Here is a 26,800-nt window from a genome sequence, read left to right as displayed (position 1 = left end):
TCTCACTGCAATTCAGTTTAACGGCCATGAAAAACTTCCCGTTTGCATTTAGATAAATGCAGCTTATGCACATCTGGGAAAACAAGGCCCTCCGATGTGCAGCATGCAGTGTCGCATTAAAGGTGGCACTTCTTTCTGTACAGAGGAAACAGAAAAAATCAAATAATTCTATTTGCCATTTCACACTGTTTTTTTCCATCCACCTAACTGAGACCGGAGGAAGAAAGAAAGAAAGAAAGAGTGATCCTTAAAACAAGGTTAGTTGCTCTGTCTGTAAGTGATGGGGTTACAGATGATTCAGCTGAGATAACTCCAACAGGTCTTCAATCTGTACTGCCTTTTGAATCAGGCGTATAAATTTATTTCCTTCTGTTTGCAGGCTCCACAAACAGCCTGAAAGACCGAACACCAGCTGCTGGTCGCGGCAGATTTAGGAAACTGCATGCACATGTGGCAACACATAACCACAAGGACACACACATTCACCAGAAAGGCATTTTGTGTTTGGAGCTTTGTGTTTCTTTATCTCAGTCTTATCATGACGCACTGCCAGAATCTGTAGCTGTAGCTGCAAGGGTATAGTTTGTTCTCCTCCTGAAAAATGTTGGTTTTTATCTTGCAAAATTACTACTTTGAAGAGGAGAGCAGCTCCAACTGTGATTTTCAAGTAGTCAAATCCATTGTAGTTCAATAGGACAGCTTATTAGTATTATTTTGTTCCCCTTAGAGAGATTTCTTAAGAACAAAAGCTGTCATATAAGCTGTCAGGACTTATTGACCTGGGTATCTGACTACTAGAATCAATAACACCAGCACGGATAACATCATTTACTGGTATAGCTTGACAAGATGTTGATAAAGTGGCGGGCACCTTACGGATCACTTATCCTTCTCATTTAGAGCACAAATAGCATGCGCTTTAAGCTGTCAGCTGTTTTCACAATGGGAAAACTTTTCACAAATATATCGTCAATCTTCATACAGAGGCCTATTGTTTTCTTGACAGTTTTTCCAGTCTCATATAGGTATACAGGGGCCAAGAATGCAATTTCCAGCATAAAAGATCCTCTTTTCAGAAGCTCAGAGTGTCGCTTATGTGGTGCGTAGATTGCTTTTTCACACGATGCGAAGTAAATTACCATATTTATAGAAAATTCCAGTAAAAGGTAAGCCATTAACTTGGCGCTGTGCTGTTGCGCACACAGAGTCAAATAAAAATATAGAAAAATTGAAGAAGAATTGGTGTCAAGTGTCAGCGGAGGCAAGTTTGTTTGCTTTCCAGCAGACAAACTTGGAAGAACAATAGATTTCCTTGGATTCTGCATTGTGTGCCTATGAATCATTCACTCGTTTTGCGTCATTTTCGCTTCACGAATGCATGTATGGGGCATTGTTTCACTCCAAGATATTCATTATTGTGGATTGCTGGTAAGTCCTAAAAGATAAAACAGAACTCTTTCGGAGTGTTTCCAGGGAACTGGCTTTGAAAATGTTACCTAAGAAGAAAGTATATTTCAGAGTTTAAAACTTTTTTTTAAGTAAGGTAGGGAGAAGATGGTATTGAAACTAAATAAAACAGTGAGGATAAGACAGACCAGCTTCTTACCTGATGAGCCTGATTGTCAAGGTCAGTCGTTAACAACATAAACACTTGCGAGTGGATTGAACCCTGCTTACTTATTATATTTCTGCTTTTGTTGACTGGTAGTGGTATCTCTGTTCCCTCTCTCTATTTCTTCTTTGCTCTCACCACATGCCGCTGCATCTAAATATCTAATAAGCCGTTCTGCCAACTTCTGATCCTTGGGTTTGTTCTCACCTGGGCAAATGCACATGAATAATGGAAGCAGCATGAAGAGAGGCAGGGGCCTGGTTGCTCCAGTGTTGTGTTGAGGCCTGATAAGGCTCTCTACCACAGCAAAAGAGCCTCGGAGAGCTGATGAGACGACGTCTGACACTATTAACTTTATTACCCACAGGCTGCCAAGCTGTAACAGGCAGAAGTATTAAGCAGAGAGTTAAGGATAGGAGGTGTGCTCTATTCACTGTCACAACTCTGTGAAAATCTCATTTCAGTCTGCTTTCATGTATAAATACATTAAACCAATTAGCAAGCCTGGCTCAGGCTTGGACTTAACTAGAGTTGATTGTTTATTTTATTTTCAGTGTCTTGCATCAGTAAATGTCCTTCACACAATAGAGCCCTCATCAGCACTGCTGACAGCAAAACAAATATGGTTATGAAAATGAGTGCTGCTGAAACATGTGCACCCAGAGCAGTCAACATTAACCAGCATTTTAACATATGGATAAAACAAACACTAGTTAAACACTGACACTTCAGTGTAGCATCTGATTGACAAACTACACCACGTTGGGAGACAGATGGTGTAGTAGTGGCCTAAACTAATGGACTTTATTCCAGAATGCAGGTGTTTGTGTCCCATCTAGGACTCTTGTCTGGTTAGGCTTAGGTCAAAAAACTTACTGATTGGGTTTAGGAAAAGATTATGTTTTGGATTAAAATGCAAACTTGTTTTAGCTTCTTCAATAGCACTATAACAAATTCCTCGACCGTGACAACACCAGCAAAGAACATTTGGCTGTGGTATCCCTGTGTCTTCATAACATTATGGGACTATTCTAGTCTGTCAAAGTACCCCGTACATTACAGTCTAACGATGCGTGTTTTCACCTACCTGTAGGACAGATTCCCCTGTCCTACAGGTAGGTGAACACATGACAAATCCTAAAGAAAGGTAATAAAATAGCTTGATAAAAGTTATAAGAACAGGAAATGAAAAATAACAGTTAAATTGCATTAAAAAACATACCGCATTTTCACCTTTTAGCCCTATTTCTTCCTCTGCTACACACAAAGACATGCTGTGTTGACAAACAATTGTTCTATATCTACAGTACATGTTATGAGTATATGCTGTTGTTACTAATGATAAATTATACCAATGTCTGCAACTTAATTTGGATGCCATTAAGCACATTAATAACTAAGCCTAAACACCGTTTTTCAATGCTACCAGCTTAATTTATGCTGAAATGCTGCCACTATTATGACTTGTTCCATAAAGTATTAATAATGAGTTTCCACAAGATCCGCTGAGGGTTAGTGAGGTGAACTGTGATAACCTCTTCTCTGAGTCCCAGGCATATTTTCTCAAACAAAGGACTAACATTGGTAAACTGGGAATGGCAAAGTTAACTGGCAGTAAGCTACTGCCCTTACTGGTGCCCTGTGCAGGCTGAATTTGAGGCCTGTCAGGTGCTTGATAAGCAATTAAAAAATGATTCAAATAAAAAATATTGGTTTTGCATTTGAGCCAAGTTTTGACATTCAAATAATTGCTGTGTAGTATTCACTTTGTAGATGTAGGCTCTTTGCTGAAAACGTTTACCAGTCTGCAAGCGATAGACCCACGGAGAAGTGACGTAGATTTATTTTGAAACTAGTTCTGGAGTCGTTGCTGTCTCAACTGTAGCAGCGAGGGGGTTAAGTTTAAGTCCGTCTGCTCAACTGTACTGAATGTGAAATGGAAACACCAGCTTGGCTGGATTACTGTTTACATTCTATGAATAGGAATCACATGTTTGATGAAACCGGCCTGCTCTGAGGTCTGCTGCAGAGAGGAAAAAGCAGGAATGAAAGGGAGGAAGAGAGAGGAAAAACTGGGCCTGTGGAGGTGGGCGGAAGAGTGAGAGTCAGAGGAAGAAGGGATGAAAACATGATAAAAATGAAGGCTGGACTTGATGGTCTAAACATTTATTATTATCCCAAGAAGAAGCTCACTGAGGCACACAGCATGTGTTGCTTGATCCCACTCATATGTACGGTTTTGGTGTGTTCAGGTCAACTTGAGGGCTCTTACGTTTGGAGCTGCCGTATTTCCTTTTTCTAAAATAATGAATAAGTCTCTTGATTTCTGGCACAAGTCATCAGTAACCGGTCGTGACATGTGTCATATGCGTGGGGTATTTTTTAACCTTGTTAAAATTAATTGCCCACTAAAATGTCAGCATTTCAGTCCACTAATGCAACTGAATTCCACTGAATCCACTCAAACAAAGTCCTGTTTCTTTTTGGTTTAAATGCTTAGCTGAGGTGATTATGGTAAATGCCATGGGAAGAGCCTGAGAGTCGTGTTTGCTAACACTGCCGCTAATGAAAGCAGTCATACAGCCGTGTTATGTTGGGTTGCTGTTTTCCGTCCTGCTAATTTGTGCACCCTCGCCAAAGTGTGTGGGGCTTTGTGATTTAGCACCGCGCAAACAGGCCAGCCATTCTCTGTAAAAACACGCGTGTTGGCTCCAGGCGTGACATTTGGTTACGCCGTAAAAGTCATGAATGAAATGTCCTTGTTGATGTGAGAAAGGCACTATGCAGAGCCTGAGAGAGAGAGAGAGAGAGATCAAGCTTCCACCTTGTTGTGCCACGTTTAAGCAATTTTCCTGCTCCATAAAAATTTCAGGCTTCATTTTCCTTCCAAAACTAAAGTATAATTTTCTTGGATGGACTGAATCACACACAAAAACATATTATTTATCATCTAGCTGCATTAAAATGCCATAAAAGGCACTAATACCACAAACACAGGTGAAAGGTCCAGGTCAGAGTCAGATTAGCCGAGCTGATGCCGAGAATGTCGTGTCGAAGGCACCCACCTGTCTGTCAAAGCAGCCACACACGATAATATATAACTCTAAGCCTCCTAATGCAATTCAAATGGGTAACTTATCAAACTATTCACCCTCCTCCACTTTGCAGTGAGCTTGAACTTTTCTCCCTCCTACTCTTTTTCCAAGCAGTATAAGTGATTAGCAAAAGGGTTTTGAGAACCATTTCTAATCATTAGGAACGTTTTGTGTGATGCGACAGCATTGTTGCCATGCACATGTTGTGGTTTTTTTTTTTCTTTCTCCAGCATCCCACGGGGATAAACATGCCAGTGTCTCACGGTGTGTTTTCTAAAGCCCTTCCAAAAGGAAGACCGCTGAACCCCTGGTGTTGTTGTTTACTGCTGTCTTGCTCTCTGGAGCCTCAAACCTCAACCATGTGATTTTTCTGCTCCGCTTCCTTTTGCTGTGATAAGCCTGTGATCGACAGCCTCTGGCGATAGATAGATTCAAGGGACACTTATAGTACAGAGAGTAGCGGGAGTGCAGGTGGGGGATTGTGTGGGGGTGTGCGGGTTTTGTAAACACTGTCAATCTGACAATGAAAAGTGGCGATTCACTGCAGATTGTCACAGTGTGTCAGTTGCATCAGTGAAAGCAGCTTGCACTGGAGTAGGAACCGAGAGCTAAAAGAGCATCTTATTATGTTTTTTTTAATATATATAATATATGTTTGATTGCATCTGTCATTAGCATGTTTTCTCTCCATATTTGCAAGGAGATGACGCTCTGCTAGATTTGAATGACACCAGAAAGTAGCGTCGTTATAAACATAATAACGACCGCTCGTCTGTGGTGTCCACATCTGTCCCTCATTCTGCTCTCATTCTCAAACAACATGTTTGATAGATGTCTAGCATCTGTCTCGCCTGCGCCTTTCCTTTGTGTCTCTATAAGTGCTGCAGTGGATATGCACTTTTGCCCTTAGGGGAAAGGTCTACGTGTGGTGATTGTTTTTATCTATTACCCCTTCGTTCCATCATCACCAAGTGTCCATTAAGCTCCCGTTTTGGCTGTGCAGCTGTGCTGCTACAGTTCACGGGGGAGCAATTTAGTTTTTACCAGTAAATTGTTTGTACAAGGATAATCATCTTTGTTCCGCAAGTGTCATCTCTCCATACTGATGCGTGAAAACTGAGCTTTTAAATAAACAGCCTCCTTTGTTGCTTTAGTGTAAGATTACGAAGCGACATAAAGCGAGCGTGATGTCAGTGGTTGCTATTTTGAGGCATTTCTTTCAGGTTGTGTCTTCTCCCACATGAACGCTGGATATAAATGCGTGGGAACAGGGTTTACGTATATGTAGATGAAAAATTCAGTCTGCCTTTAAACACATACTAAATCAAATGGTCTCTTCAGGCAGATTAATGAGTCATCAGTTGCGTCCATTTTTTCGTTTTCTCTTTTTCGTTCACTTCATTAATAAAAGCTCTGAGTAAGACCAAAAGATTTTGCTACAGTAGATCAGGATAAGTGCCTTACAGGTTTGTGCCTTTGTGCACATGTGCTTGTTTGAGTTTGTGCGGTACTGTGCGTGTATGCCTGTGATATGAGTGTTTTTGTTGAAGCACTAGCTCAAGCTGTTCTCCTTCCAGATGGGACACTTCACCTTAACAAGAATGGCAGATGAAGAGAGACAACAAGACAGAGAGAGTTTGTGCTTGTAAATGTGGAGCTCTGGCTGTGTGTGCTTATGATTTTGTGGATGTGTGTGTACGTGCATCTGTGTGTGTGTGTGTGCGTGCCAGCCTGTCTGCAGAGCAGCCGCCTTTACCATGAGGCTAGCAATTGAGTCCCTTAGTGACTCCCATCATAGCCAGCATTGTTTCCCCCAGAGTGACATAGCTAAAGCTTAATGGGGCTGTTGATGGTGTGTTAAAGCTTGGTGTTAATTATAACACCATGCTCCGTTAAACACAGTCACATTAGCATCAGCATAAGGAACACTGCTGAGCTCTGTCCTAGGGAATAAAGTGACACTGCTGATTCAGTCAACAGTTGAATTAAATGTTGATAAAAATATGCAGTTTAATGGTCATGCACTCATATGCGATCTGATGTGCTCTAATTGAGGGTTCAGACTCTGTTTTATGGATGTCACGGTGCTAGAATTTCAAAGTCGAAACTGATGCCCAGGAACATGTGCAATACGCAATATTTTTATACCAAAAAAGGGGAAAAGAATAAAAAGAATTAAGAGGCTTTTTTAAAGTAAAAATGAGATAAGGCTGTCTGACTGATTCCGGTGACTCGGTAGAAGATTTCATTGCTGATCAAATCAGATTTAGCGAATGCCACTGTTTCTTTCTGGTTGCTGGTAGACTTTTCTCAGCTTTAGACTGGGATTTTAAGAGAGCATAGCACTTTTTAGATACAAACAACTGTTTGTCCGGTTAAATGAACACCATCTATTAATGTTACCGACAGGCAAGACTGATAACGTTTGCTGCGCGGCTCCCACATTATCGTTATCATTTTATTACTACCTGAGCTGCTAGTGAGAGGAGGGACTTCGTGCCTGGTTGTCTGCAGCGGTGCAGTGTGCAACTGTGTATCATCTGGAGGAGGCGAAGGCAACACTGTCGGTGTCAATACTGTTGCAAATGAGTATCTAATCCGATTTGCTGTTAGTATTGATTAGCATCTGAAAACCAATTTTCTTTTGTTAGTTATTATGCAGCGCTCTTGACAGATTTACATTCCTAAAGCGTCTTTGCAGAGTGACTTATAGTTTATTTCTGTGAGAAAGGAACCGTGCCTGTTGTGTGACTTCTCCTTAGTTTAATTTGTCAAATACTACTGATGAAAAAGGATGAAATGCAGTAACAGATATCCTGATTGACTATATATTACTACTAATGATAATACTGATATATGATAAGACAGGAGGCAAAGTTGGAGCGGGCCGAGTAGAAGGTGTTAATAATTTCACTGGGAGTGAGCAGGATGGACAAGATTAGAAATGAGTGTATCAGAGTGACGGCTCAGGTTGAGCGGTTTGGAGACAAAGTAGAGAGGTAAGGCTGAAATGGTTTGGACATGTGCAGAGGAGGGATAGTGGATACACTGGATGAAGGACACTGAATATGGAGCTGTCAGCCAGGAGGAAAATAGAAAGACCTCAGAGGAGGTTCGAGGTGTAGTGAAGGAGGACAGTGTGACAGAAGCGCATGCTAGGTACATGGCGAGATGGAGGCAGATGATCTGCTGTGACTGATCATCTGTGCGTGTCTGTGCAGAGCCATTTAATGAATGTGTGCACCCTTTCCTGATGTTGATTTAAATCACTGAAACAGTCAGTGCAGCTGATATGTTGCTTGCCCTGTGTCTGTTCTACTAGTAGAAATCTAATATTTTATATTTCTTTCCAGACACAAATAAAAAGGTCAGCTTTGATTTGTAACTGGCTGTTATATGTAGCGTCAAAGCTAAAGACTTATGTCTCATATGTCATTTGATTTGCAAACTTGGGGCCAGCAACCTTCACTGCCATCAACAGGTTCTGGAAGTTGGAAAATGTCCTTACCTCACTGCATAACCTCCCCCCTGCATCCCATTTCTCTAGATATTTCCAGTAATCTACCTTTTTTGTTATCGAGCTGATACGCTGGAGATAGATTTGTCCTGCTGTTGGCATGACAAAGCCAAACATTATGTTGGTGCACTCAGTGGTGCCTCGCTGCTAAACGGGCTTTTTCTTTATACCAGATACAGCCGGGCGATGCGATAACAACCTCATACAGTACCTGATAAATAACAGCCAAGGTGAAATATTGGAGGAGGATATTAGGCGCATGTACATGTGTAAATACAGCATACTCACAGACTCATACCTGAAATGTATTTTCCCATACACGCTCAACTTATTCGCACACAAGCAGATGCCCTTTGCCTTTTATCAGCATAATATCTGCATGATTGGCTGAGGCCAGTTATTTATTTCTTTTCCAGATAATGAATTTTGTAACAAAGCAGCTGCATGCATATAACTGCTTTCTTCATCTGAGTGCCTTTCCCAGGCACTGCAACAACTGCTTAAATCATGTTTGCTTTCAACACAGCTCAGTGTTGGGGCATTGTTTCTGGTGCCGCAGAAGAGGTGGAGACTTTCGGCAGTGCAAGCGAGTTTAAGCCTTTGAGCTCCCTTTTTCAGTTTTTGTTTTTGTTTTTTTGGCTCATCTTCAGCTGTTCTATTTTGCCGTTTCCAGAGATTAGACATGGTTTATAATTTTACAATTCTGTAGAAATGATACTAATTGGACACTACCAAGTTAGAACGGAGTCTTTGCACTTGATGTTGTTACACGTGGGCCGGGGTGGCCACAGGTCACTCCTCGATTCAACATGCTTTGACAGGAAGCTGTGAACTTTATTTTCCCTCTGCAGTCAGGCTTAACTGGTTGCATTCATAACAACAACTGATTTTAAATGCACTTAGCACAATGCATGCTTTTAGAACATGAACTTGCATCAATAACTTATTTACATTCACGTAATTGTTTCAATACAATCTGCTTGGTTTAGTATCTCTCACGTGAGGAACTCCTACTTTTCTTTGTCAGATGGGACGTGTAATACTTTTTAAAGCTTTTGCAGTTTACACTGCACCAAACCATCTATGAGGCTTTAAAAATATTCCCCCATGTTTCAAATAACCTTGTTTGAATCGACAAAGAGCCGTCAGTGCTTTAAAAAGGCTGTTTGGCAGGCTGTGCTTAAAGTCACTTTTGTCAAGTGATAGTTATTAAGCCTGGAATTCTAGGAAAAACAGCAGGCGGAATGCTCCATAGCTCAATGAAAGTACTGATAAGCGCTTATTGTCAACACTCATGCTCATGAGTTTCATTCACAACACATTCTCACTTTTTTTCTTTTTTGCAATGTTGGAGGAAGACTAAGGTAGATCTGTCTAGACCTTACTCGGTCTCCCTTGTGATTCCTGACCTTTCTTCATAGCGTGTTTTAGAGCATCATAATTAGTTACAACCTGCAAAAACACCACAGGGGGAGACGAGGGCAGTCTTTCAGGAACAACCTTGCTCGGTGAAATTGTCACTGTCGGCTTCCTGAGGTTGCATGGTTTAATGCTGCAGTTTCACGGTGCCTGCCTTGTTTCTTTTTAAGGACAGAGAGCCACGGGGGAAGAGAGGGATGGCGGTTATTAGTGATTTCTCATGTCAGTGATTTTAAGGCCACCCAGGGGAGACAGCTTGATAGGCAGGCCGCAAGGTGCTGAGATTTGAAGTGCTTGGAGAACAAGGAGGAGGATCTGAAATCAATTTTCTTGCTTAGCTGTTTTCACCGTTTGCTGCTGCGATCATGCGCTAAAAGTTAAACTTTCCTTGAAGTTGTTGCTTGATAAGTCAAGCTGATCTTACTATAAAAGCTACAAGGTGTCAAGGTGTAAAAGTCCTTCTACAAGTTTCTCTGTCCTCTGCTGCTGGACATCTGTCTCTCCTTTTCTCTGCTGTTCACTCCATTAATTTTAACCTGTTCTTTTGATTCGGTCAGCCTCTGCCTGTCTTCTCTCTTTTTATTTAGCTCTGCAAGAGGAATCGCATCAAAGGTTCCATTGAGGGAAATGAGTTGTGGTGCAAGGAGAGGAGGTCATATTTACAAGCACATGGAAATGTGTGTATTAGTGGTGTTTTTGCTAAATCTGTCCAGTTCAGTCAAACTTACATGAAGCCACTCACAGCTAGCTCAGGGTAAACGGGTGAATGTGTTCTTGTGTGTATTTCTTCATGCCTTGTTAAATAAAAAAAATGCTTTAATTGTCTGTGCTTTAGAAGTAAAATTATCTTGCCTTCCCTTGCTCAAGAAGAAATATAATTCCTAATTAGAGGCCTTTTTAACTGATAATATCTTGATTTATTCTTCTCATAGGTAATTGGCCAGCTTCCGTGGGATTTGATGTCACCTTTAGATTGGTTCAACTGAAGATGGAAACACTGGAGTCTGAGCTGACCTGCCCGATCTGCCTGGAGTTGTTTGAAGATCCTCTGCTCTTGCCTTGTGCCCACAGTCTGTGCTTTAACTGTGCTCACCGCATCCTGGTGTCTCACTGCTCCACCAGCAAGCCCCTCGAATCCATTTCTGCCTTTCAGTGTCCCACCTGTCGTTACGTCATCACGCTGAATCACCGAGGCCTGGAGGGCCTTAAGCGCAATGTGACGTTGCAGAACATCATTGACCGCTTTCAAAAGGCCTCCCTTAGCGGCCCCAATTCTCCCACCGAGAGCCGTCGCCTGCAGCCGCAGCGACCCTACACCGCCACCATTAGCGGTACAATAGCCGGAACGATTGGCGGCGGCGGTGGCACAAGTGGAGGCAGCGCTCGTAGCAGCCCGGCCACTTCCAGCCACTCCCACCAGCACGCCAACCACACCAATCACATCAACCACACCAACGCTAACCACAGCCCAGCTGTTGTTGCTAAAATGGATCCACGGATCAGCTGCCAGTTCTGTGAGCAGGATCCGCCGCGCGAGGCCGTCAAGACTTGCGTCACATGTGAGGTATCGTACTGTGACCGCTGCCTGCGTGCAACACACCCCAACAAGAAGCCCTTCACCAGCCACCGCTTGGTGGAGCCAGTGCCAGACACCCACATCCGTGGCTTGACCTGCCTGGAGCATGAGAACGAGAAGGTCAACATGTACTGCTTGGTGGATGACCAGCTCATTTGTGCCCTCTGCAAGCTCGTGGGACGCCACAGAGAGCACCAGGTGTCCTCCCTCACTGAACGTTTTGACAAGCTCAAGGTTAGTCCTTAATAAGGTCATCACCAACAATTTCAGTGCACTGCCCTGATTTTGTGTTTTTTCACTTCTGTGTTTGTGGAGTACGGTGAGTCACAACCTGCAACTAATTTGACTAAAAGAATGTGATTTACTGCTAAAGCTGTTCTTGTCTTAACACAGATGTCTCATACAACATGCACCATTTATTATAATACATTTGTTTGCAGTTTGCTACCCAATAAAATCATTAATCCAGTCACTCCTGCCTTGGGAATGGGCAATTTTGTTGACTGTGAACTTTCACTGCCATAAACATTGCATCGTACAAAGCCTTTATTCCACAAGAAGGGCAGAAAGACAGATCACAAATAGAGAGAGAGAGAAAGAGCGACAGAGAGGGACAATTGGAATAGTGTGCTGGGGAGAAGGGCAGAGAGAGAGAAGGAGACCAATAGGGAGGGCCGTCATTATAATAGTCGATGAGCTGGCATTCCCTGTGGCCACTGAGCTTTTTCAGAGGCCATGTGTAAAGACTGGGACTGCTGAATCAGGGTGAAAAACAACAGAGAAAGGCACAAGCTGGAGCTAATTCCATCACTAAAGGCCTAAAGGAGTCAGCATCATTCAGCTGGCCTAAAAACTTTTATCATGAGTTTGTATTGAGCACATATGTGTGTCTTTTGTGTGAGAATCCTTTTCTAAAGAGAAAAATTGTTTTTCTAACTTGTATTTGTTTACTAATGAACCTATCACTAACTCATACTAGGTGTGTCTTTAGTGGAGACGGTTGATCTGCACTCATACAGCCATGTCAGGACATTTATGTACTGTGGGATGGTATAATAACACCTTACATTTCTGAAGCAGAGCAGATTAAACTGACAGGTTGAGGGATCTAAATAAAGCAATAGGATGAAGGAAACCTTGCAGCCTCCAAAACTTTAGAAAGTAAGCATTATGTATGCCAATAAATGATTAGCATGTCCTGGTGTCAGAGAGGAGCCTGTCAACTCTCATATTTGTTGGACACGCCCAGTATTCACAGAGCTCCATGGCACTACATTTCAGTGTACAGTGCTTAAGTGTATCTCAACACACCAATTCTCCATTCTACATCAATTCAACAACTTTGCTTGACAAGTTAAATGTTTACTAAAGTAGATTTTTAAGGCGAAAGGAGCCAGCTAAAGTAGTTTGAGCACCTGATGACTCATGGATGTCTTACTGGGAGGAAGTCCTGGGGTAGACCCAAGATTGTATCTCTCGGCTGGCCTGGGAACACCTCGGGATTCCCCCGGATGGTGGTAGAGGCAGCTAGTGAGAGGAAGTTCTGGGCTTCTCTACTTAGGCTGCTCTCTTGACCTGACCCTGGATGAGAAGCAGTAAATGGATGGATGCATTATCAAGGGGGTAGACCACTAAATTAGCAAAATCAAGCGGTGAAACCAGTACTTGTTAGTATTCAATTTGCAGATACTCAATTTGCTGAATTCTTAGTAGCGATTCAGGCTCATGTCTTTGGCCTGTAGACTGTTAGAGATAACTTGACTAGAGATAACTTTGTGCACGTATTTGCCCATACTTTAAACTCATTCCAGGGGTGCATGGGTGTTGCCTTGATTTGATTTTTGTCAAATTGAATTGTGCAGCACTCAGAAAGAAACAAACACCTTAGCAGAAGAGTCGGTGAAGTTTAAGTGCAGTGCTGTAGGTGGATGCTGCGATGTTCCACGTAGAAAAAAACGGATGTATTTCAGTGGTCTCACAGCACATTTGGCCTTTGTGTCACTGTACTGTGCAAAAAGGCTGGGCGTAAGAATACATTTCAGGAGACATTGTTAACATTCATGTGCAACAAAAATCCATCTCATCAGGCCTCTGAGGTGAACACAGCACCAGTGATTGCTTTGAATCCATCTATTTGAATTCAGTGAAAATGCAGGTCCACAGTCTGCATTACAGATGAGCGCTGCCAAACTTTGGCTGCCTCCTTCAGTTTTGCACCAGCATGTCAGCCAAATTCCTCCTTTCACAGATTTAACCCTGTGGTGTTTATTTACACTAGTGTTAGCCCGCTCATTCTTTTCAAGCTGTGGGAGAGTTTACTGTAAGTAGTTAGTCCCTCTTCCTTTCTGATTCAAAGCTGGCTGTGGCTCGTTTAAACGTTCCCCAGCCGAGGCTTTGAAGTTTCTTGACTTTGAAATCCTCAATCAAGCCCAAGTCAAGGAGTAGGCCATCCATATTCCAAGCTCCAGCTCAGCTCACAAGTGGCAGTAGCAGTTAACTTAAAATCTTCTCCCTGCTCATGACAAGTGTGTGTGACTTCCACTGGTTTGAGTTGAGTTTTTAATCATATGTTACTGATGTTATTGACCAGTCTTCTGCAATGCCCCAGCGAGCCTGGTCGTTAATCAGCGCTACTAAATAATTACACTCAGTTGCCCGTTTGACCCCTAAATCCATCCATTTGATTTTTGACTTCTGAATTAGCCTTCATATTATTTCCTCCTCCTGCTGTGTACGCTGGGAGCTACACTGCCACTCAATGTCTTTCACATTAAGGGGGAAAGGTAAGCTTCCCTTGGGCAAGCAGGGTGGATATTATAGGAGCAAAAATGGCAACAAGTGCAAGCACTGTTAAAGCCAGAAATGTGGCACAGCAGAACTGCAGGATAGTGAGTTAATTCTCCAGGCAGCTGTTAAGCAGAGCTCTTGCTTAGAAGCACAGACATCGGTGTCTCATAATCTCCAGATGTCAGTAATAGCATTTTCTTAAAGGACTACAACTTCAAGGTGCTACTCTTTGCATTTTTTGTTTCTGCACATTCGCTGAAATTACTGCTAACGAAGAGATGCTCTGTCATAGCAGTGAATATCTCATCACCTGCTGCTTTGGAAGTGTTTATAGCCGCCTCATTAGAATGTAATTTAGATAAATTTCGTAGCAGCCTAACATCCCCCCTCAGAGGCTGGGTAACCAAATCAAGAAGCTGAAGTGTGCACCCACCACCAGCTTTCAGTCTCGCATGTTTTGATGTGACACTGGAAGGTGATGAAGTCTAAGATGAAAGCACGCGAAAGGTCCACAGCATCAGTGGTTACTGGCCACGGCTTTAGAGGTGTCCATTCCTGTTCTCCATGTTACAAAAGTTCATAGCTTCTGTTGTAATTAATGCCATCAAGTGTGTGTTAATTGAGTTTTGCAACATACTCCTATTACTGCTAAGAGTCATCTTTGCAATATGAAAGGAGCTGGAGGCAACACTTAGCTTCCCTTAGCACGAACACTTATTCTAAGTTTTGAAACACCAGTGAACACAGAAATATTCCAACAAACGACAATTTGTTGGTGATTACCGGTTAAGCTCGTGCTGTCCAGACATAATACATACTGTGTGGTTAAACAGAATGGCTTAACCGGTGCTGGTGAGAGAAAGAGACGGTTTATGTGTCAAGAGTATTTTCCACTTCCAGCATTGAGAGACGTAGCATTACACAATAACAGCAGGAAAGCTTCTTTGCTCCCAGTAATCAGCCACCATAAGTAGATGGATATCAAATGAATTTTTAAAGTGTATTAAGTCATAACAGCCATAATAGCAGGAAACTTCACCATCAAACACACAGTACAACAAAAAGGCAGAGAAAAGGAAAACTACTGCCTCTACAAACAAACGGCGAACTCTACTTTTAAAACAAACCAGTGGACAGAAACACCCTCCTTGTGTTGAGATAATCATGATTCATATTAAACATTACACACACACAAATTCCAAAGAGGTCAGCGATCAGAAATACTGAGGGTAAGTGCTCACCCTACCACTCAGACATGTCTTATGTGTTGGATACATGCAGAGATGCATTAATCTATTGCATGGCAGGTTGAATTAAATATGGATCCTTTATAATGGTGATGACAACATAAATTCAATGCATTATTTGGACAAAAGGTTAAAAAAAAATGGTTTTGGAAATTTTTCTAAACATAATTGATCCTATTAATTGCAGAGAAGGTTTTAAAATGTAAGAAGTTACATAGGATACAGAAAAAAAATCTCTGGAAAGTCAATTAAATGACCTTTGTTATTGTTTGGCCCACAAATTCCCTTTTTGGTGACATAAAAACTAGAGGTGAAGAAGTAGCAAAGCCTAAAGATGAAGTTGCAAATCAGCTACACAACCAATTTTCAAAAGGCAAGAGCCTGAGTGAAGCTTAAGCCCAACCAGATGTGTTCATGATGAGCGGTAACACGCTAGATCATACTGTGTTCAACATGTGGTGACTGAAAGGAGCAGATCAAAAAGAAACAAAGACAGAAGGAACTGATGAGAAACGGATTAAATTACAAGTATAAGTCTTCTTCCTCTCAGCTACAAATGCTGGCACTTAATTTACTCACTCTCAGGCTCTTGGATGTTTGAAGTGAGTGCGCTTTAACGTCTAGAAGAGGGAGAATCAGCTGAATTGGCGACGAATCCTATAGCAGCGCTGACATTTGTGATGGACTGTTTAGCTATCACGTGTACTAACGCTACAGCAGTGCTGTTGGTTTTTTTTGTCTCCTATGTGCTTTTGTGTGTACGATGGCCTTCATAGGTCTGCAGGCCTCACATGGAGCTGAACGGGATGATAGTCTGTTATGTACACGAGAAGAATGAAGAATATGCAAAACATTTCCAAGCGATTATTGGATTAATTCCAGTTTAGGCTCAGGCAAGTCTGTCACCAACCCCACCCTTCCCATCCCTGCTCTCAGACTCTCCCCTCTCTTCATTTTTCTCAGTCCCTGTAGCCTTGCTTCTTTTTCCTTTATCCCCACTGTTTTTCTTCACCCCCCCCACAACCAACATCACACCACCCTTAAATCTTCTACCCCACCCCAAGCTCCTTTAAGGCACTAACTAACTTTTTTCTGTACAATGGGTGCATCATGTCAGCTGCTGACTCCACTGCCACTGTATTTACACCCATTTTGCTGTGCTAAATCCAGAGGGAGGCAAGCACATGCATACAGATTTGTCATCCAATCACATAAAAATCATACCGCACGTAGAACATTATGTCTCTTTTACACACACGGTCAGATTGAAAAAATTAGACTTTAGTTTAGCACACCAAATTTAACGTTATCCCAGCCACTGACAGTAATGATTTTTAGAAGAAATTGAAAGCTGAAATGTCAAGTACTCAGTTGAACTTATGCGGCCCCAGCTCTCTATTTCTCATACAGTCACATATTTCTTGTTATTCTTGCCTCTCACACAACAGCTCCAACTGTCTCCATCGCTGCCCTCTCACACTGTCAATATAGTTCTCTCACTTCCTCTGCTTTGCATACGGCCAGACAAACATCGTCCTTCCCACCTCCTTTCTGTCACTCTGTTTATCCTCTCCCACCTCATTGTGCCCCCAGCCCCCCTGTCTTGTTTTAGGTAACACCACTCGTATCCGCCCTCAGTCGCCCACAAACCCACATACACTGCAGCAGCATACTGCTGTGAAGAGGGAGACTCAAAGCCCTCCAGTGTCTTTTTTGTGAGGAAGCGTATTTGATTGCTTTCAAATGCGTGTGCGACTGTATTTACAGGTGTGTGTGTCTGTGTGTGTACGTCTGCAAGTTGTGGCTGTGCATGTGTGTCAAAGCAGGTGGTACAAGGTCGAACATGTGAGAAATGATTGGGAGCTGAGTGCATGATGCCATTAGAAATCATGGCTCTATCTGGAGAACAGTGTGAGATGGAGCTCACTTAGTCATGCTGATGGAATCGCCAAGGATGTAGTAGAAAGCTTTTAGTGTCTTTGTGTGCCACTTCTCTGCATTGGTGCCTTAGCGTGCCTATCTGGAAATATGCACCAATGTGTGTCTCGGTGTTTGAGCAAGAGCCTATGCTTTAATACCCATGCAGTGCCAATGCATCATGCATGTGTTGTGAAAGTATGTCACGTCAGCCCATCATAAAATATAGCAGATTATAAAAAGCTCATAAAAATCACTCGCAGCCACTGCATGAGATATCATGTATTTGCACAATACATGCAAAATGAAAAGTGGGATGCTTTTAAAAGCTTTGGTGACAAAATACATAGCAGACAGAGGGTTTATAAGCAACACTACTCATCCCTGAGTTTTTAAGAGCAAGTTACAAACATATCCCTTTAATTTATTCATTAGAAATGGATGCCTCGCTATTTTTCTGCAAAATGAGAGCAGGGTTAAATTGCTTCATTGGATTCATTTTATTCTCACTTAAGGCAGCTGTAGTGTGATACTGATATTCAGTGCATGCTGTCTGAATGGGCAATATGAGGGAATGATGGGGATTTACAATTACTTTCATTATATGGACATTATTTGTTTATGTCTGCAAATGTTTATGTCCTTGATTGTCTAAAATCAAGGACTCCAGATTCAGTACAGTTAATGCACTCATTCACCGCCAACCAAACTGTGTTTTCTCTGTAAATTACGCCGCAAACTGAGTCAATTTTGTTTTTCTTAACATGAAATGAGCGATGTTTGTGCTTGATCTGGGAGCCTTAAATAATATCTTTGTATTGAGTGTTTAGAGTCCCTGGAACTAAATATTGTTTCAGTTGAGGTGTGGGTTATTGATTTTCCCAAGGGCCCACATGAGAAACTATGATTGTTATGGAGGGTCATACCAATAAGCTGAACTCACTTCTATTAATTTCACGTGTTTATAAGCTTTCTAGTCAGCCTTCCACAACAGTCTCAGTTTCTCACGTGGGCCCTTGGAAAAATCAATCGCCCACCCCTGTTTTAAGGTATCCTTCCAAGAATGAAAATCCATCATAAATTCTACATTTTTCTATTCTAAAAATCGTCCATTTCAAAACTTATCACAAAGTATTTAGAGCTAATTTTTACCTCTCTTTCATCACCCTCCCCTCACCCCCTTATTTATTTTTACATTTTTACTAGTTACAAGGCTTAAAAACTGGAATTGAGGCACTTGAAGGCTTGTGCGTATTTTAGGGTAAAGCTGTAAGAAGCTGACAGCGTAGCAGAGCTTAGCCGAGACTTTGACACTTTTGACACTCAAGGAAAATCATTTTAACTAAGTAGCTGATAAACACAGCTTCTGGGTCTCTGTAGCTTCTGCCATATAAACATATATATATATATATATGTGTGTGTGTGTACTCAAAGTGTTTTTATCCAGAGAAGAACAAGTTTTGTGCATGCTGTGTCTCCTCTTTAAATAAGTGACCTTAATTTATTACTGTAGCTATATTTATGTGTGTCTGTGTGTATAACTCTGTCGTAATGCACGTCAGATTATAAACACATTAGTATTTATGTATTTTAGTCACATGGCTGGCAGCAGTGCACCTCAACATAAGAGGATTCAATGTTTTATCAACAGTGGAAAGTCATCTGGCTCTGCTGATCTTATTTTCCACCGGCTTCGAAGTGTTTCATTCCAACTTTTCATATAGCGACACATTATTTCCCTACAATATATGATGAGTCAGGGCTTTCTGGTATTAATCTGCAAAAATCTGTGGCACATGATCCCATTTATATGAGGAAAAGTGAAGGGCTCTGCTAGATGAAGTTGATGACAAATGCAGTTTATAAGAGTTATTATAAGGCTTGATAGAAAAAAATTACAGTTCAGTATCTCTGGGAAGTCTGTAAAACTGTGAAGGATTGACGACACTGGACGATTTTAATTTTTATCTGTCAAATCATTAAATCACATGTGCCTGGAGTTTCCTGAAGCTATTTTGGCTTCTGGCTCAGCAACAATGGACAAGACAAGACAGCATAACAGGAATATTTATGCGGAATCTGAGTGAACATGGGTTTACACACAAAGGCACATTGAGTCGATGACTGGTTTTTGTTTTGGTGGCTGTGCGCACACACTTCCTTATTGCACGTTCTGCCTGCATGATAAATCCTATGTGCTATTGTCAGGCTTCCAAGCAGGAATAGCAAGTCACAACTGGAGTGATATTTGGTTTGAACTAATGACACCAGTAGGAGATGACCGTCACGTCTTTAATGGCCTGAGGACAAAAGGGACCTCCAAGTCATCTCCAGACTAAAAATACCTGAATTATCTGTGAGGTGGAACATCCAGGAGAGAATCAGCTTAGTTTGATGTTAGTTTTTACTATGTAATTAATTCCATTTTCTACATGTTTACATGTTTGCCATGTTATAGAAGTTATAAAAAACAAAAATGAGAGAAAGAAAATGGGAAATAGGTGCGGTGATTTCTGCAAACACACATGGAAAATGAAGACTTATGACCACCTATGTTCTTCAACACAGTTTGAATACTTTGTCAGTTCTTTAACCTCCTAAGGCCCGAACTCTTTCATGGCATGCAATTTTAATTTCTCTATGCTATTTGGGCTAATTGGCACCTGATGAATGTAAAGAATAACCAGATTTCTTTTGCCTGATTTTCGTTTCTGAGAAAAATGAGATCCACATATGAGGACATTCATTTTAAATTTCGATAAAACAGTGGCAGAATAAATTCCTCGTAAGTGGATATCAGGCCCTTGTAGAGCAAAATGTAGTATTTTGGTCTAGACGACCCAAAATGCTTCATTATGCTTCAATAATATTGAGGTCACAGGTTGCAGCACCAAACCACGACAGAGCCTCCACTGTGTTTCATAGATGGTTGAAGACACTCACCGTTATATCTCTTTCCTGATTTGATCTAAAGTTTTCAAATTTGATTCAGCACTCCATAAGGCCTGTCGCCACTGATTTTCAGTCCACTTCTTGTGTATTTTGTATAATACCTTCTTTAAGAACGGCTTCTTGACAGTCACACTTCCACTGAGACCATTTCCGATGAGGCTTCATTGAACAGTAAACGGATCAGCTGAAGGGCCAGATGCATTTCTCATATCCTGTTTCAGACTTTTGCCAGATATTTTCCTTTTTCCTGAGTACATGACTTTAAGATACTGTTACAGGTGCTGTAGGCCAGCCATTTCTTTTGTCCGGCACTTGTTCAGTTTCTTTGAATTTTTATAGGGGCAAATTACACACCATGCAGAGAGATACCAAGTTTTCAGCTAAAACAGTAACTCCTTTGACTGTGATTGGGAGGCTATTTTATGATCCTAATAATGCCCTAGTGTTACCTGTACCCTTGGAAGTGGTCCTGAGGGTCATTAACCTACTATTGATCATATATGTTGTCAAAAGAGTCAAAGTATAAAAAAAAAAAAAAAAAACGTAGGTCATTCCTGTCACCGGGGCCAACAGGTGAAACCTCTGTGAGGCATCGTGGCCCCACCCCAGTGTTTACATTTTGGAAAGAGAAGACCGATAGTTTGAGTGAGAAGGTAAGGAGACAACCAACATCTACTGTGAACAATGATTGTTGAACAGAGGTGGTGGCTTATGACACCAACTATTAGCCACTTACAATACAGTGCTGAGATCCATTTCCAGGCATTTCAACTCTTATTTACACCTTGCCTCAGATGACCTCAATAGCTCACATAATGAAAGGGTGGGGCAATGTCTCACAGAGGTTCCACCTGTCAACCCCGGTGACAGAAATGACCCGCATGTTTTTGCACACGTTGTGTTATTGTCATGGCTGTGTGCAGACAGGCAGGATGATAGAAACAAGAGCAAGACTCACGGAGGCAAAAGTAAACTCAAAAATCATCACCTTTATTGCTGGCACGAGCGAGTACAAAACAGAACTGGAAAACCTAGAACAGCAGGGGAAGTCGCAGACACTAAATACAAGAGGCGAACAGGACCAAGAGGAAACAGCTGGGAGACACGCTGACACTAATTACACAGACGAGACTGGGGAGAGCAAAACAGAACGTTACGCACACTGATGAGAGACTATCAAAATAAAACAGGAAGCATGAGACTAAAAGCAGACTAGACCTTCCCTGGGGATAAGACACCAGGCATACAGGGAGGCACAGAAGTAGAACACGGAGCACAGAGACAAGAGTGACAAGGAAGACACAGAACAGAGGGAGCACGGAGTCAAAGCCTATAAACAGATAACCATAACAGTAAAACTAGAGAATCAGAACAAAAAACCATAATACAGAATAAAAACAGAAGTCAAAACACTGGGTCACTGACCCAGGACCGTGACAGTTATGTGCCGACCACTTCTAGTTGTTCTAGAACTGAAGAAACGTCTTGGATGAACCCAAAGAAGTCCAGTTGCCTTCTTTTCAAGCTCTCAAGACCATTCGTTGTGATCTTGTTAAGATTTTTTGCTTCACATATACATGCTGGTGATGGTCACTTGAGGTCATGCATTCATTATGGAGTGCTTTTCTTCAGTGGAAGGCAGAGCTTTATCCACTTCAGTTTTGGCTTTAAGACAGATGGTTTCTTTCTTTCACTGCTGCAACCACTTGATATGTAAAACACATCACTTCTCTTTTATCAGGGGGCTGAAGAATTCAATGATATTGGGAATTTAGACAAACAAATGATAAAAACGGGATGCTGGCCATACACATAACTACTTAGTCTATCTGTCATCTTTTTCTTTTAGCTGAAGACGCAGAGGAAATGCTTTTTATCCTTCCAGCACAAGGCTGCACATTGCAGTGGACTTTAGCAAACCCATTACAGTAATAAGGAAAAATGACTTTGCTGTGAAGGCCAGTCAGTCAGGAATCAGTTGGCTGAGTGCAAAATTATAAAATCTAAGAGAGAGGAACAAGTGAAATAAGGTCAGCAAGTGTTGATAAAGGAGTAATATTGGCAGGTTTTCTGATTAATTCTTTTGAAAAAGGCCCAACTGTTTTCATACGCTCTCTGAGCTCTCATTATTTCATGATTTGATTTTCTTCTAGTTTTCTAATAGAAACGCTTAAAAAGAGGGACAAGGTTTCCAAGAATGAATTTCTGCAGTTTAAAAAGTTGAACCTGTGATGATGGTAAGTGTAAAGGAGTGTTACTTATTTGATGCACGATGCACAAATCACATTATGTGTGCATGTGGGTGGGGCTAAAGTCTCAGACACGCAGTGTTTGTCGGTAACTGGTACAGGTCAGTATGTAGATATGGATATGTATGAAGGCATGTGTGTACATATGTTATTGTGCATGAATAAGTATAGACCACATTAACAACAGGGTTATTCCAAAATGTCGGTAAAAATGAGATTGCATATATGCTACAACTTGTTTTGACTCGCCACTTTTTCCATTATGACCTCTCGAAATTCGCTTTTGTGATGCTTTATCTGTAGAGTTATGAGAAAAAACTTGTTTCTTAGTTTTGATACTGAAGCTGAGTTACAAAACAAATAGTAGTGACACTTGCAGTGGATGGAAAATAAATGTTGTTTTACAGCCCTGGGAATTTCATGTGGCGCTCTCATCCACTTCCACGAGTGCTTTTATTGAATTAAATGAGTTTTTTTTTTTTTAGTGTATAACCATTTTAATGATGTGCTTATCATAATTAACATTTTCCAAAAATATTTATGTCAGATCTGAAACAGAAAATAAAAATCTATCATGAAAATGAAGCCACTGTGACCCCGAATTGGTATAATATTTAAAATGGTTTGAATGGTTGTGCTTGTATTTCTCCACAGCATCAAATCTAGACCACAAGTGAATCACAGTCACGTGTTGGTGGAAAATTTGAAAGCGCGGCACAGGATACACAGCTTACAGTATCAAGGCTTTTTAGATACAGCACTGTCACGAGAACTGAAAGGAGAAAACAATAAGACTCTAAACTGACTTTGCAAACTTGAGAGATTGAGAAAACAGGTTACCGGGGCTGTGGTTTGATGTACCTCTTAAAGCCGATGAGAAAAGAAGGCACTGATGCATGCCTAATAGCACATAGGGCTTCTTTTATGGCTTCTAAAAAAGGGACACATCACCTATCATGTCTGGCCAGCATAGTGGTGACAGCAGCAGCGAACACCCTGTCCACCAAAGCTCCACGGGGAAACACTCACATGTGTGAGGTCAAGCATATGCTGCAGCCATTGGCTTATCGTGGTTTTCACATGCATGGATGAAGTGCGCACACACATACTGTACATGAAACCAGAGATACAGATTACAAACCTCAAACCACAACATTTTTTCTTGGTAAAAAGCACATAGTTTTTGATCTGTGCGTGACATGAATGAGATGAGTTAAAACTGGCTCCACATACACACAAATCTACATATATCCCTAACTTCATCCAGTCACTGATCTTTACAAAACCATCCTTGAAAGTTTCTGTTTATCTAAGGTTACGTGAAGGAAGTTCAGCTCCACAGGGAGTCATACAGAGAGGAATGTCTATTCCAGATATCAACAGCCAAAAGCCAACCATGCAGAATTGCAGGAACGTAGGGAATGTGTTTCTCCTTTTTGTGGCGAGTCCATCACAGACGCTGTCCAGTGTGGTTCCCCGCTCTATAACTCTGGTGTCTGGCCAAATCATGAATGCAGGGCAGTGATGCGGACTCTCAGCTAAGGTTATGTGATTTTGTGCTCAGACTATCTTTCTTGCCTGCTGGACCTGGATTCCCAGCAAGTGAGTCTGCATTCTTACATGTCACAGTCAGAGTTAAAGCACTCGGTCTAGGAATGTCAGACTCTTTGTGTACAGCAGTAATCACATATCTTCTTTGTGATATCAGTGCCTCTTCCTTTTACTTGCTTGCTTCCTCTCTTACACCTCCTCCACTTCTTGCTGTCCATCTGTTTTTTTTGGAATGCCAGCAGCAGACCTGGCAACAAGTGTCGTATTTAGATGTCATGTAGCTGCCGTCAGAGCACTACAGTTACATGACCTCATCTATAAATATATGATACTGACGTGATTTAGAGGCCTGCTTCTGTGACACGGTCGGACCAATTAGATGAAGTAAAGCATAGTGGAGATGGAGTAAATAGCTTTTCCTACCTTGAAGGAAGCGAACTCATTTGTCAGGATGAACAGAGCAGCTTTGATGCTAATAGAGACACTCTGTCTTGTCACTGACCACTGCCTCTGTGCAGGGACAGAGGGGGGAGTGTGTGTTTCTTGTTTTTGCACATTTTGTGTAAGTGTGTATATATTTGTCTGATTTTGTGTGCGCGTGTGTGTGTGTGTGTATTGGTCACTGCAGTCTGAACAGATGAGAGTCAGGGTCTTTTTCGGTTCTGCATCTGAAAGCCTGCAAGGCCCTGTGGGGGAAGGGAGGGGTCACACTGTGGTGTCCAAGATAAAAGGCTCAGGGTGGAAATCTCACTGCCTGTCTCAGAGTCTCTGGATGGCATTATCTGCTATCACAATCAATAGGACTGAAACTGCAGCCAAAATAAAGCTGCCATATCCCTCGACGGCTCCAACTCCTCTGTTTTTACACAAGCTCATTATGTACTGCAAGTGAATTGCAAACATGTATTCCCTAAAGTTGCGGTAGCTATCGCATCACACTATTACCTAGTGGAAAAGATACGTTTGTGCTAGAGCAACGTTTTCAGCGTGAAAGGGCAAAAGTAACATTTTCAGTATGAAAGACAAGGAAATGAAGAAGTATGTTTGTAACAGATAGAACAGTGCTGACATCTGTCGAGATAAGGAAGACTATTAGAGAGGAAGTTTGTTTTGGAGACCAAATTTTGGACTGCACTAAATCACAAAAGCTTTGAGTCTGAGCCTGTCGTGTCTTTTTCTTCAACAAAATCCGAACTCAGGCGCTGATATTCTGTTGAAAGATATGTTTTGTTTCATCTTAAGGAGTTGGGATCCCTTTGAAAGGTGATTTAGCTGTGTTTGTTCATAAGTTAGTCCAAGTTATTGTCAGTTTGGGAGTTAATTGTGTTAAATGAACTCCATAGAAGCAAGTTTGAGGAAACAAACCCTGTATTATTTTATTTTTTTTTCCCCTAGCATTTGTTATGTGCAGGTTTTTATGGGCCCCTAATAACATATTATGACAATTTAGTTTAAAAATAAACTTGTTTTACTGTTACAACAAGTCGTGAATTACTCATTTATGCTCCTCCTGACTCTGCTTGGATCAGTTGGTTATTGCATTTGTAGCACTCGAAACAAATGTGATGCATAGTCATTTGCCTCTCATGCATAAGCTTAGCCACATAACACTCATAACATGGCTGAAGGGTATTTCTCTCGTCCTTACTTTTTAATTATAATTTATCGGCCAATATCAATATATCGGCATATAACTAATTTCATGTTTTGGTTGGACTCCATCTACTTTACCCTTCTTCTGATAGCATCAGTGGTTTTGTCTGGCAGATATTACGGATTCCTTGTCTCTTGGCCCTCTCGCATTAAAAAAAGAAATCAAACTGCAGAGTGTTTATATAGTCCATGAGCTCAGATAACATTTCCTGAAGGTACTACAAGCTGACAGATGTAAACCTTTTAGCTAGGAACTTGTCAGTCATACCAGATTATTTTCTCTGCTGTAGGATTGGAAATTTGAAAAAAAACAACAGTGTGAATGGCAGTATCAGGTTTAGAGATTCTGAAAGTCAAAAAACAGAGTGGAATAATTTGTAGATGTTTAATTATTAAAGTTCAGACAAAAGATGTTATTTCAAATTGAGATTCTGTTTGCAATCAGAGCTGAACCAGTCTGTCAAGTCTGCTCTGTATCTTTAGGCAAGTGGGACAAGTCTTAGAGACGGGACTCAGTGCTGTCACTTTTTTTAGCTTTTGCACTGAAAACAAACAGAATGTTGAAGTGGAGGGCAGCAAAGTGAAGGTCAGGGCAGGGGAACGACTGAGGCGAAGGCGCCGGCTGACACTGTATTAGCGCAGGACTAAGCAATAAGAAGTAGGAGAGAAGAAAAAGCAGATAACAGGGGCAGAGAATAGAATAAGCTATGGGGACTCTGTTGTGTCAACATTACAGATGGTTCACTCATCGTCATACAACATTCAAATGACAAGGCTTTGCGTCTACTGAACAAGCCTCCAGCAAACCCACGGGTTAGGCTTCAGCTGTCACCACAGCCCATTGAGCAGGATATATCTGTTTTTCATTTGGTGTATGTTTCAGATTTTAAGTATGCATTCCTATGCAGAACAACAATGAGGCAATCAACGGTGAGAAATAAAAGCACTGCGAGAATAGATCTTTTCACTGCAACGGGTGACCTAAATTTGAAAAAGATCATACATGGCGACATAAAAAATTACTTTTACTTTGATAAAAGGAAGACTGTGATAATTTAAAGACAATTCAGATTTTTTCTTCATAGAGAAATTGCAAAACATTTAGGGAAATGTGCTCATTTCCCTTCTTTCTTAAAGCTAAATGACGAGATTGACAACCTGCTCCCATCTGCATTGCAAATATTTAGCTCAAGACCTTAGCCGCTTACTGTTGTTTAGCATAAAG

The 26,800-nt window shown here is 41.4% G+C and overlaps 1 protein-coding gene across 4 annotated transcripts in view; it reads left to right on the top strand.

Moving 5' to 3' along the window:
- mid2 (midline 2) overlaps window positions 1–26,800 on the top strand; it is a 151,101-nt gene that overhangs the window by 59,202 nt on the left and 65,099 nt on the right. For all 4 annotated transcript variants that reach the window (XM_005467574.3, XM_005467576.3, XM_005467575.2 and 1 more), the window contains exon 2: window positions 10,576–11,453. In XM_005467574.3, the coding sequence (XP_005467631.1) occupies window positions 10,632–11,453 (822 nt within the window). In that variant the 5' untranslated portion in view covers window positions 10,576–10,631. The remainder of the gene's footprint in view (window positions 1–10,575; window positions 11,454–26,800) is intronic.

Source organism: Oreochromis niloticus, linkage group LG2, assembly GCF_001858045.2.
Source record: "Oreochromis niloticus isolate F11D_XX linkage group LG2, O_niloticus_UMD_NMBU, whole genome shotgun sequence".
Classification (NCBI taxonomy): domain Eukaryota; kingdom Metazoa; phylum Chordata; class Actinopteri; order Cichliformes; family Cichlidae; genus Oreochromis; species Oreochromis niloticus.
The sequence above is the reverse complement of the archived record's forward strand: the minus strand, read 5'-3'. Positions and strand labels throughout refer to the sequence as shown.